This window comes from Nilaparvata lugens, chromosome 3, assembly GCF_014356525.2.
Source record: "Nilaparvata lugens isolate BPH chromosome 3, ASM1435652v1, whole genome shotgun sequence".
In the NCBI taxonomy this organism is placed as follows: Eukaryota; Metazoa; Arthropoda; class Insecta; order Hemiptera; family Delphacidae; genus Nilaparvata; species Nilaparvata lugens.
This window is the reverse complement of record NC_052506.1, coordinates 40,471,055-40,483,874: the sequence shown is the minus strand read 5'-3', so window position 1 is coordinate 40,483,874 and position 12,820 is coordinate 40,471,055. Positions and strand designations below refer to the sequence as shown.

Here is a 12,820-nt window from a genome sequence, read left to right as displayed (position 1 = left end):
GTGGTTTCTTATCGATTCGAGGACTATTGTTTCACTATTAATATAATCAGTACTAATAATTGATTAAATCAACATTGTGCTCTCCCGTGTCGCTTGTTCCTTATTGATTGAATTTTTGATTTTACTACTGAACAATATGGTTTGCAAAAGCTGTCAGCAGCCTATTGCTAACGCCAAAGAAGCTGTAAAATGTGTTAAGTGTGCTAATAAATTCCACCCAGCGTGTTGCCGGATACGCACAGCTGCTAAACTGAACGCTATGATCGCCGGCGGAACGTTATCGGCATGGAGGTGCGATGAATGCATATAGAAAACACCATCACGAGCCAACACTGACATTAACAACATCAAGACAGTTATGGAAATGCTAATGACTATCCAGAGTCAGATGGAGGAGAACAAAACAGAGTCGAATGCTAATTTCGCATCTCTTCAATCAACCTTAGCGACTTTAAAAACCTCATTCGACGGCCTTGAAAAGAAATTGACGCGGGTTGAGAACGACAATTCAGAGCTGAAGTCGCGTTGCAGCCAGTTGGAGAGGGCGAACTTGAAGCTGACTGAAGAAATTTGCGAGTTAAAGTGGGTGACTATGGAATCCGAACACTATTCAAAGTTGCGCAATATCGAGATACAAGGAATCCCTGAAAAGGAGTGGGAGGACATTTACCAATTACTCAGTGCTATCGCCAAAATTCTCAAAGTGACATATCAACCCTGTGAAATTTCGATTGCGCATCGACTGGCGCCCTCGAGAAACAATTTCCCTCCAGCAATAGTGGTGTCGTTTGTACGTCGATCAGTAAGAGCCGAATGGCCTAAAGCAGCTAGATTGATCAAAATAAAAGCGTTTGACGTGATGACCTCATTCCGAGCGACTCCAGTGTACGTAAACGAACACCTAACCAAGCGAAACAAGGACCTTATGAAGCAGGCGAAAAACAGCGTCAAGGCTGGAGATGAGAAATATGCATGGGTGAGAGAGGGCAAGGTGTACGTGAGGAAGACGGCTGACGCGAGGGCGGGACGATTGTACTGGCCGAACGACGACCAGCCCCCAACCACAGCCGCGTCCACCCCGCTCACAAGTCCACACAGTGAAATGTGATTTAAAGTTGCTGAACCTTCTTCTCGAGGTACTGTGCAATTTCTCTTTTTATTTTTACTTCTTGTTTCAGGTTTTTCAGTATTTCGGACAGTATTTTGTTGTGACCTGTGTGTGGTCGGTCAACTCTATCTTTTTATTTTCATTCCTGTGTATTTCTTTATCATGTTTTCAACTTTAGGAACTAAAAAATAAGTTGAAGGTTTGTTCTCACCCTCCTCTATTTCTTGATCTAATAAAAAGCATGTTTACTTGATAGTCAAATAAAGAATAGCCTATTATGTAAGGAACTATTGCATACCTTCTCTGCATTTACTACATCATATAATATAATATTAATATTCAATATTATAATTGGTTTATAATTCTGAATAGTGATGTTCAATTAGTAAACTCACAGAGTTTATAATCAACTTACCAGTCTTTTAGCAACGATACATCTCCTTTACTCATCTATAGAATGTCCATTACTAATTTTCGTTCCAATAATAAACAATGGAAGGAGATTGAGAGAGCTTGCAAACTACTTCACCAAAATGTATATATTTTTTTTAAATCGTAGATATAGTCCAGGCAATGAATGCTCAAAAAAGGTTATAGAGGGAAATGTTGGGAAGACAATTTTTGACCCCGCAGTTCTGTTTAGGGTACTAAGGAGGTAAACATATCAAAAGTCTCCACCCCTACCCAATGTGCATCAGTTTTTATGATGCATTGTTGGAGAGCTATAAGCCCTGAAAGAGCAAAACATTGTATAAAAACCTGTTATTTTAACAATGTCACGTTATTTTTGTCGATAACGAGTTGCCCTGCTTGGCTGCAGTCGGTAGAGCATGAATAATGAAATATATAACCCTTATTGTGGTTCTTAGAACATAACTATATAATACCAATTTCTTACTGGCTCGACCAGGAGCTCCCGCAGTTCTCCGCTCTTGCCGGTAACTGACGTCGGCCGCTCCAACAGTTCACAATTTCTGTGACTTATTTGTCGAAATCCACAAGTATAGATGCGAGAATGTGCACTGCTGCTATGATTTTGAGATTCTTCTGGTCGTATTTAATGATATTGGATAATTTATATAAATCTCTGGAACGTATTATTTCCAAAGATTTGATTATCAATGATGTATATCGCCGTCTTAACCAATGCTGTCATCAATGTTATCAATGCTGTCTTAACCAACTTATTTGGTGAAGAATATAGTCGGATGGTAATCTTATAAATATTTCAATACTGGTAACTTGATAGATTATAACGAGATTGGTCATGCATGGAGATAGGGAAACAAATAAAGGATACACCATAAAAAATTTATATAAATATATTACACAAATATCAACGAATAAATAAATATATATATAGAGCAACAAGAAAAAAAAGTAAAAATAAGAACAAAAATATATATCAAAAAAGTATCACAGGTTAGCTCACTTATTAGGTTTTAGTTTTTAGCACGACTTGCTGTTGCTTGTCGAATAAAATATCATATACCTTCTTTCCCAATTAATAATATGATTAATTAATAAGATATAAATCTCAAATATTTTAATATATATATATATATATATATATATATATATATATATATATCTCAGTGCTAAAGGTTCAGCCTCTGAAGGAAAATAGATGTATCATTTATCCCGTGAACATTAGCTTCATTTATATTTTTACAATTTACGAAAAGAATTGGTGATTGAGTGAGCATATATATTATAACATTAAATTTAAATATTTCTTCCATCTGTGCATCCTTAGACATGTAAATCTGATATAGTTCTTAATTAGTAAAATTTTTTGTACTTCTCAAGACTTGCGCAAATTTGATATTAATTTCAATATTATATAACCTTTCAACAAGCTAGCTTTTCAAATCTTGTTTCACTCGAAGCACTGAGGGCGCCCTAGATATATATATTCCTCGTTAATTATCACTCACGTGCTGAAATTCACAAGATGATGATGGCGATCCGAATCTCCCGTTGTCATGGGTTTTCTGGTGGCCTAAGTCGTTCTCTCCAAGGGAATAAATAAATATCTGAATGACTTACACCTTAATACGGCATCACTAAGTCTTATAAAAATTAATTGATGAATTTAACTTAAAATCTTTCAAACGTACAATTTAACATAAGGGACTTGTGCTCTTTAAATTTAGTTCCATGGTGGCGTCTGGCAAGCAAGTGGGCTCTGATCTACCCCTATTCTCTACGATCATACTTCCGTCTTTCAAATTTGCATACATTTGAATATTCAACTACTACGCCATTATAAAAATCAAATAGTCTGTGCCAATCTGCTAGGCTATTACCTATATCTCAGGTATTACATTTTATAATTACTCAGATTGCATTTGATATATGAACAGAGTGGTGATAACTGATAAATTCTTATCATTTCTATAAATACCGATGGTTATTTTTGAATTGACTCGTTATTACCACCAATCAACCACTGCAATTTGATTGGCTCATATGAAAATTACAAATGTATCCATGCGCCTGATAAAATATACATACTTCCTTAATATTTTTATTTATTTTATGTATTTTGTACATGCTCATTTTATACAATAAATTTTTATAAGCTGTGATGAATCTTTCAAATAGACCTCATGAAAAGAGAGAAAAATTGTGATTACCTTTTAAAATGAAAGAATTTGCTAAAGGAATAGTTAGCGACCGAGCGATAAAGCCTACTTATCAGTAACTGTATATTAGATAAGAGTACCGTTCTGTACCGAATATTTTCTAGAAAATTATTCAATAAAATTATAATTATTTTGCAAATAAAGCACAAATTGTTTATGAATCGCTCACTGATTTTGAGGTTACACTTTATTTACTATCGATCAGATGTTTTTAAAACAGTTCGAACGCAGCTGACTGATTCAAAGTATTGTCAAATGTCATGCTGGCTTCACGTAAGATATAATACCATCTCTAAAAATTATAAAACTATCAATAAAGGACCAAGAATTTCAAATAAAAAAATAAAATGTATGTATTATCGTTGAAATTATTTATTATTTAAGAAATTATATTATATGTCAGGTCTTATTGTAACTAAATAGGTCATAGCATGAAATTATATTATTGATAAAACAGCAGAAATTAATTATAACAGTCTCAAACCTAATAAAAATTGTACAAGAATATTAATTTATTAATGATTTAATTCAACTGAACCACATGGTAATTAAATCTCTTTGGCAGGTCTAAGCCAATCACAGTGCATAGAAATAGCACCAAGAAGGTGATCGTTTGAAAGCAACACATGTTAATCTATTATCAGACACCAACCCTGCCTTATCATTTGCGCTAGCACATGTACATTGTATGAGAGGAACTATGTCTATAAGATTAAGCAGTTTTAAGAATTACATGAATTGAATTATTATTGTAATTAAAAGAATTATATTCTACTGCTTGCCACTGACGTCATGTCTACGTCACAAGCGTTCTACCAATGGCAAATTTTTATGCAAATTATTACATCGAGATTCTGAGAAGAAAGGTCTAGCCAAGAAGCTGAGAGAAAAGACAGCACTTCCCTTTTGAAATCCTCACCGTGCAGATCTCCTTTTATAGTTACCAAGACCTATTTGTGAAAATTTCTTGTTCGATTTTAAATGTTCTATTTGTGAGCCGATATTTTAGGCCAATTTATTTGTTATTCGTAAATTTCTGTTTTCATCAATCGATAAATTTAAAAGTTTAAAGTAAATTATCCCTTAATTAATTCGGTGAAGGAATATTAAATTAAAATTCCCCACGTGCTGAAACCGAAGCCTGGATTGCCGCCGATCAAACGATTTTTGATCTAAAGAAGAAAACCACGACCGCCAAGGAAATTCACGTGAGTTATAAGTTTTAAAAGGGGCCCCAATCTACGCTTCGAAAATATTTCAGTGCAGAAAAACATAAATTTTTTCTTCGTTAAATTATTGGCCACGCCGACAAGCGCTTTAGCATTTAAGAGTCTAGAATTTATTCATATTTAATTTCTAAGAATTTGTAGTTGATTAACTATCCTCCGCTGCCTGAACCACGACCCCGAGCAACTTTAAAATATATTTTGTAACTCATTTTTTTTTTTTCACTATTTTTTCAAAACTGTTCAATTTTATCAATTGTAAAATTCTGTTGAATCACGCATGGTATCATGCAAGCACAAGAAAATTTTTAACTATTCTATTAATGCTAAATTATTATCAACCTGTAAATCAAATTCTGAATCTGCACTGTATGATTACATATTTTATTATAATATATTTCAGTTTTGTTAATTCGCTTTCTGAGTTCGATTATTTCTTAAGCCTGTCAATTATTGTGTCTGATACGTTCTATCATCATCAAGAACCGATCGAATGCGATCATTGGAATAATTGAATTAAGCTGGATGCTGGAACAGGTCTAAGTGGATGTAGCGAGTGGGGTCAGATCGAGATATTTATTCCTTGTCCTTACCTGCTCATATATCAGCTTTTATCTGTTACCTACCTCGACTTAGGAGCGAACACATCAATTGTACAGCAGTGGCAGCCATAGATCATATAAATTCCTACAATAGAGCTTAAAACCCGACAAGACTCTGTTCTCGAAATATATTCTGAACGATATTTGGTTCAAATACCGTATTTTTAATCCTTCAGAACTTATTAGAGACGCAGTCCCGTAAATTATCTACATCGGGATTTTTGCTCGACCTGTATGATTTTGTATGCTCATTCTTCACAGGTAATAATTTTAAGGTATCCGTCTTCAGCGTTTAGCGATCGCTACACTGCTTATTAAAAATTTCATCATTATACAATTTGTCATTAGAGGAATCAAGGGTGAGCGAGCGTTTAGGCCTCCCGCGATTCCGACAATTGTATTGAGTCTTGTAGTGAGTCAATCAGTCTGGTGTTCACTCAGCGTCCTCACACGCCATTGCAAAATTTATAGCCGCTACACCGCTGACTCAGTGCAAGATTCATCCTACATGTGTGAAGCCGTTAAAAAACGCACCACATGATTTTGGCGCCCAACGTGGGGCATTTGGATACAGCACTACATGATTTGGCAAATCTCTCTACATATGTGAGGCGAGTAAAATACCACACCATATGATTTGGCGCCCAACGTGGGGCATTGAAGAGGTGGATAATCGACTGCGAGGATTATTTAGTTGCTCAGTATACTATAGCGCTGACAACGGGAAAATTTTTTGAAAAATTCATGGTTGTGAATTTCTTCAATTTTAATATTAACTGTTCACTGTTATATAAAATAACAAGAAGTACCATACCCAATTTTTGAACAGAAAAGAAATTTATCGATTGATGAATTTTTAGAGAAAAAATCGAACTCAGAATTTTATTATCGTGTTATTCGAAAATTGGTCATACTATAAGTCATAGGTATAAGAGATATCATAAGAAAGGTCATATTATTTGAAGAATATTAGGTCTATATTGAAACAATTTATAAAAATTTACAGAAAAGAGGATTGAAGTTATTTATATTTTTAAATTTTTTAAAACATAAAGAGGGAAGTAAAATTAAATCACGGATATATTGTGGAATTCAAGCAGAGCATCACTGCTTTTATATAAAATCTTGCAAAGAATACTAGCCCTATATATAGAATTGCGGCAAGAAATTATAAAAGTAAAATATTTATAATAGTAATAATAATAATAAATTATAAGAGGCGTACCTGTATTACCGCATAAGTGTTCACTGTGTATCCTGTATGTTCGTGTCATTTTTATGTTAACGATATTGCTAACTTGACTCATTTTATCACTGAACACATTGCTAAACCACTTTTTCTGTATTTCACTCACTACGAAGCTATAACAATTTCTATTGGATTTCTTATTAATTATTTTATATATCACGTCAACACTTTCACGCTTTTTATTCACCGCACACGTTCGTCGCATTATTTTCTCACAAACCATGGCAGGAAACGACCAGGTCAATCCAAGTCTGTCGGACACCGAGGACATCTCACCCGATTGTTCGCCGCCATCCGCATCTGCCACCGCATCTGCCGATTTCCATCCAAATGTACTGGATGATTTATCTTCGACGCAGGTGGAGGAGAGCTGCATCCTAGTGGAGGATCCATCGGCAGCCCAAGAGCCAGAGGACGAAACATCGGGAGAGCATATGGACGACGACGCCCCAGAAACAGGAACCCCCATTTCTCGCACTGTTGCTCGGATAAAAAACCAGCAGGTGACCGTTAGATGTATGCCCGCTCCCGCATCGGATATGGACGCCTTCCTGGAAGCAATAACCAGTAAGATAGAGAAAGGAAACAAACAAACAAATGAAGCAATAAAACAAAGTTCTTCAGCAACAAAGGAAGAGTTAAAGAAGGAAATCCAAGAAATAAAGAAGGACAACAAGCAAACAAAGGAAGAATTAAAAAAGGAAGTTCAAGAAGTAAAGAAGGTGAACGAACAGGGTTTGGAGAAGTTGAGTCAGCGAATGGACAAAGCATTCCATGATACCGATAATACCATCAAAAAATTAGCTGAGTGTCTGGATAAATCAATTTTAGAAACAAATAACCGATTGGATAGGATATCTGAAGATATGCATATGGGAAAAATCAGCGTCGAAGTCAGCATTAAGAAACATATACATGTGGAGAAGGATACAATAAAGGTGGTTAAAGTCAAACAAGCAAGCGAACATAACACATGTATGGAAAACCAACCCACCGAGAATGTCAGGATTGAAGTCGCGCCGCACCCCGCAGAACGCCGAGAGGGACCAGCCGACATCACCCGCCAGGCCGAGGACGACATCCATCAGGTAGAGGGACAGCCCGTACCACCGCGCGCTGGACACAAGGAGTCCAAGGACGTTGCCCGCCGCGTAGAAGAGCAGCCCGGACCGCCGACCGCCCACATCACCGTCCATCCACCGAGGACAGCGCCTGCAACATATAAACCCAGCATTCATGAAGATAGTCACCTAAACGATAGAAATGAAACAGAAACCTACAACAAATTGAAATCACAACTGAAAATAAAAACCTCTAAATCAAAACAACACACAAGTAAAATAGCAGCTCCACGGAAAAGAAAAATGGTCTCAAGAAAAATTTATCTACATCGCCGTCATGTTAGGCTAAAATCTTACATCACGATTCCTACCGACATGCAAGGAAAAAGGAAGACGATATCCAGAAGAACCTACAACCACCGCAGTCATGTCCGGTTGAAATCAAACAGACTGTACACCGCCATGCAGGAAAGAAAAATATCATCAAGAAAAACCCACAGACACCACCGGCATGTAAGGTTTAAAAAGATCGAACTACATGTCACCGGTAAACAAAGAAGAACAACACTGGCTGAAGAGATCTACCTACTTCGTCGGCACATTCGTTTTAAGCCAAGTTTTAGTAAAACGGATAGTTGCAAATTGGAACGGAAACTTTGAAATAAATCAGGAATCAAATTTAGATGGGGGCTTAAGAAATAAATTTGAATTAACTGGAAACTACATTCGTGGAATACATCAACTATCAAACTTCTTCATAGTCACAGCCTACCCACCGAGTCATATCTTTGCAGACTAGCATCTTTCTACTGCAGCCTAATCATAATCAACATAACCTAAACTTCGCCGCATCTCATCTAATAAACAACAATCCACTTCAAATGAAGAAATTGAAATCAACTTTAAGTCAAGAAAATAAAACTACAAAACAACTCTACAAATTACCAACCTAATCAAGCCATCCGCCTCATGTCATAGTCATCACAGAAACAATCGCCTAGTTATATCCGCCCAACTGGAAAACAAAAACAAAAATTGGATTATCCACAGAAAATAATTATAAATTAGAAATAACATGAAATTAGTAGCGAATAGGAGGAAAGAAAATAAACAAAGTTTATTTGAAAAAATATGTAAATCTAACCTTGAAATACAGAATCACTAGAAAAATCTATTCAGAACCAACGCCTGTTCGATAATTTTCTTCGTCCCACCAACCAATGTGTGCGAAATCCTAGAGTCAATGTATAGAATCAAAGCAATATCGTTATTTAATTATTGTAACCTGTTATTTAATGTGGAATTATAAATAAAAAAACGCAACCAAAAATATATATTTATGTTAATTTGCACGAACTGCGCATGTTCTGTGTTATATGAATGTATCTCTAAAAAACTCCAAAGAAAATGAAATTCTTACCTTCAAATGTGAAATTTATTACTGTTGCATCAAAAGATCATGAATTGTAATTCAAATTGATAAATGTAATCTTAAAGACTTAATATTTGTAACCAACATTGATAAAAATCAAGAAAGCCATTTCAAGTGTAACCCTGTTTGTACGCAACGTACTAAGCGCAAATAAGAAATTGCTCGAGTCAAACGGTAGACGATTGTCAAGTCACCGAAGTAAAATCACACTCTCACCCAATTTATGTAAAAGCCAGAATAAAGAGTCGAAACCTGTAATAACTATGAAAAAATAATGAAAAGTCTATATTTGTTGCAAATACTGTTCAAATCTTAAGAAGTAATATGTGAAATCTTGTATATTTGTTATAGTTATGGGTCTGCTCATAAGCCACCCGTGAATGGAAGTTGTGGAGTTGTTTTAATGAAGGATCCAAAGAGACCTCATTAATTATTGTATTTCGATTGTATCCAATGGAAGGAACAATCAATTATTTATTTTCTCGTAGCCAAAAGTGCACGATATATTGTTTTTAGTGTTAAGTGTTGAGTTTTCGTAGAAGTAAGGAGATGAAATAGTGTATTCATCACAATATCGGATTTTTCAAATAGTCATTGTTTCGACTCGTCTCCCAATTACCTATTTAAAATATCCTGGGGGCTTTTGTGTGATGAATCTTTCAAATAGACCTCATGAAAAGAGAGAAAAATTGTGATTACCTTTTAAAATGAAAGAATTTGCTAAAGGAATAGTTAGCGACCGAGCGATAAAGCCTACTTATCAGTAACTGTATATTAGATAAGAGTACCGTTCTGTACCGAATATTTTCTAGAAAATTATTCAATAAAATTATAATTATTTTGCAAATAAAGCACAAATTGTTTATGAATCGCTCACTGATTTTGAGGTTACACTTTGTTTACTATCGATCAGATGTTTTTAAAACAGTTCGAACGCAGCTGACTGATTCAAAGTATTGTCAAATGTCATGCTGGCTTCACGTAAGATATAATACCATCTCTAAAAATTATAAAACTATCAATAAAGGACCAAGAATTTCAAATAAAAAAATAAAATGTATGTATTATCGTTGAAATTATTTATTATTTAAGAAATTATATTATATGTCAGGTCTTATTGTAACTAAATAGGTCATAGCATGAAATTATATTATTGATAAAACAGCAGAAATTAATTATAACAGTCTCAAACCTAATAAAAATTGTACAAGAATATTAATTTATTAATGATTTAATTCAACTGAACCACATGGTAATTAAATCTCTTTGGCAGGTCTAAGCCAATCACAGTGCATAGAAATAGCACCAAGAAGGTGATCGTTTGAAAGCAACACATGTTAATCTATTATCAGACACCAACCCTGCCTTATCATTTGCACTAGCACATGTACATTGTATGAGAGGAACTATGTCTATAAGATTAAGCAGTTTTAAGAATTACATAAATTGAATTATTATTGTAATTAAAAGAATTATATTCTACTGCTTGCCACTGACGTCATGTCTACGTCACAAGCGTTCTACCAATGGCAAATTTTTATGCAAATTATTACATCGAGATTCTGAGAAGAAAGGTCTAGCCAAGAAGCTGAGAGAAAAGACAGCACTTCCCTTTTGAAATCCTCACCGTGCAGATCTCCTTTTATAGTTACCAAGACCTATTTGTGAAAATTTCTTGTTCGATTTTAAATGTTCTATTTGTGAGCCGATATTTTAGGCCAATTTATTTGTTATTCGTAAATTTCTGTTTTCATCAATCGATAAATTTAAAAGTTTAAAGTAAATTATCCCTTAATTAATTCGGTGAAGGAAATATTAAATTAAAATTCCCCACGTGCTGAAACCGAAGCCTGGATTGCCGCCGATCAAACGATTTTTGATCTAAAGAAGAAAACCACGACCGCCAAGGAAATTCACGTGAGTTATAAGTTTTTAAAAGGGGCCCCAATCTACGCTTCGAAAATACTTCAGTGCAGAAAAACATAAATTTTTTCTTCGTTAAATTATTGGCCACGCCGACAAGCGCTTTAGCATTTAAGAGTCTAGAATTTATTCATATTTAATTTCTAAGAATTTGTAGTTGATTAACTATCCTCCGCTGCCTGAACCACGACCCCGAGCAACTTTAAAATATATTTTGTAACTCATTTTTTTTTTTCACTATTTTTTCAAAACTGTTCAATTTTATCAATTGTAAAATTCTGTTGAATCACGCATGGTATCATGCAAGCACAAGAAAATTTTTAACTATTCTGTTAATGCTAAATTATTATCAACCTGTAAATCAAATTCTGAATCTGCACTGTATGATTACATATTTTATTATAATATATTTCAGTTTTGTTAATTCGCTTTCTGAGTTCGATTATTTCTTAAGCCTGTCAATTATTGTGTCTGATACGTTCTATATCATCAAGAACCGATCGAATACGATCATTGGAATAATTGAATTAAGCTGGATATTGGAACAGGTCTAAGTGGATGTAGCGAGTGGGGTCAGATCGAGATATTTATTCTTTGTCCTTACCTGCTCATATATCAGCTTTTATCTGTTACCTACCTCGACTTAGGAGCGAACACATCAATTGTACAGCAGTGGCAGCCATAGATCATATAAATTCCTACAATAGAGCTTAAAACCCGACAAGACTCTGTTCTCGAAATATATTCTGAACGATATTTGGTTCAAATACCGTATTTTAATCCTTCAGAACTTATTAGAGACGCAGTCCCGTAAATTATCTACATCGGGATTTTTGCTCGACCTGTATGATTTTGTATGCTCATTCTTCACAGGTAATAATTTTAAGGTATCCGTCTTCAGTGTTTAGCGATCGCTACACTGCTTATTAAAAATTTCATCATTATACAATTTGTCATTAGAGGAATCAAGGGTGAGCGAGCGTTTAGGCCTCCCGCGATTCCGACAATTGTATTGAGTCTTGTAGTGAGTCAATCAGTCTGGTGTTCACTCAGCGTCCTCACACGCCATTGCAAAATTTATAGCCGCTACACCACTGACTCAGTGCAAGATTCACCCTACATGTGTGAAGCCGTTAAAAAACGCACCACATGATTTGCCGGCCCAACGTGAGGCATTTAGATACAGCACTACATGATTTGGCAAATCTCTCTACGTATGTGAGGCGTGTAAAATACCGCACCACATGATTTGGCGCCCAACAGTGATAGGCATTGAAGAGGTGGATAATCGACTACGAGGATTATTTAGTTGCTCAGTATACTATAGCGCTGACAACGGGAAAATTTTTTGAAAAATTCATGGTTGTGAATTTCTTCAATTTTAATATTAACTGTTCACTGTTATATAAAATAACAAGAAGTACCATACCCAATTTTTGAACAGAAAAGAAATTTATCGATTGATGAATTTTTAGAGAAAAAATCGAACTCAGAATTTTATTATCGTGTTATTCGAAAATTGGTCATACTATAAGTCATAGGTATAAGAGATATCATAAGAAAGGTCATAT

At 35.0% G+C, this 12,820-nt stretch overlaps 1 protein-coding gene across 1 annotated transcript; it reads left to right on the top strand.

Annotated features, from left to right (window-relative positions):
- Positions 1 to 370: 370 nt before the first annotated feature.
- Positions 371 to 1,108, top strand: LOC111050592. The gene has a single exon (XM_022336937.1). The coding sequence runs from the start codon at positions 371 to 373 to the stop codon at positions 1,106 to 1,108; it is 738 nt and encodes a 245-aa protein (XP_022192629.1).
- The last annotated feature ends 11,712 nt before the right edge of the window (positions 1,109 to 12,820 follow it).

Coding starts and splice junctions, on each gene's coding strand:
- LOC111050592 (XM_022336937.1), top strand. CDS start 371: ATGACTATCCAGAGTCAGATGGAGGAGAACAAAACAGAGTCGAATGCT.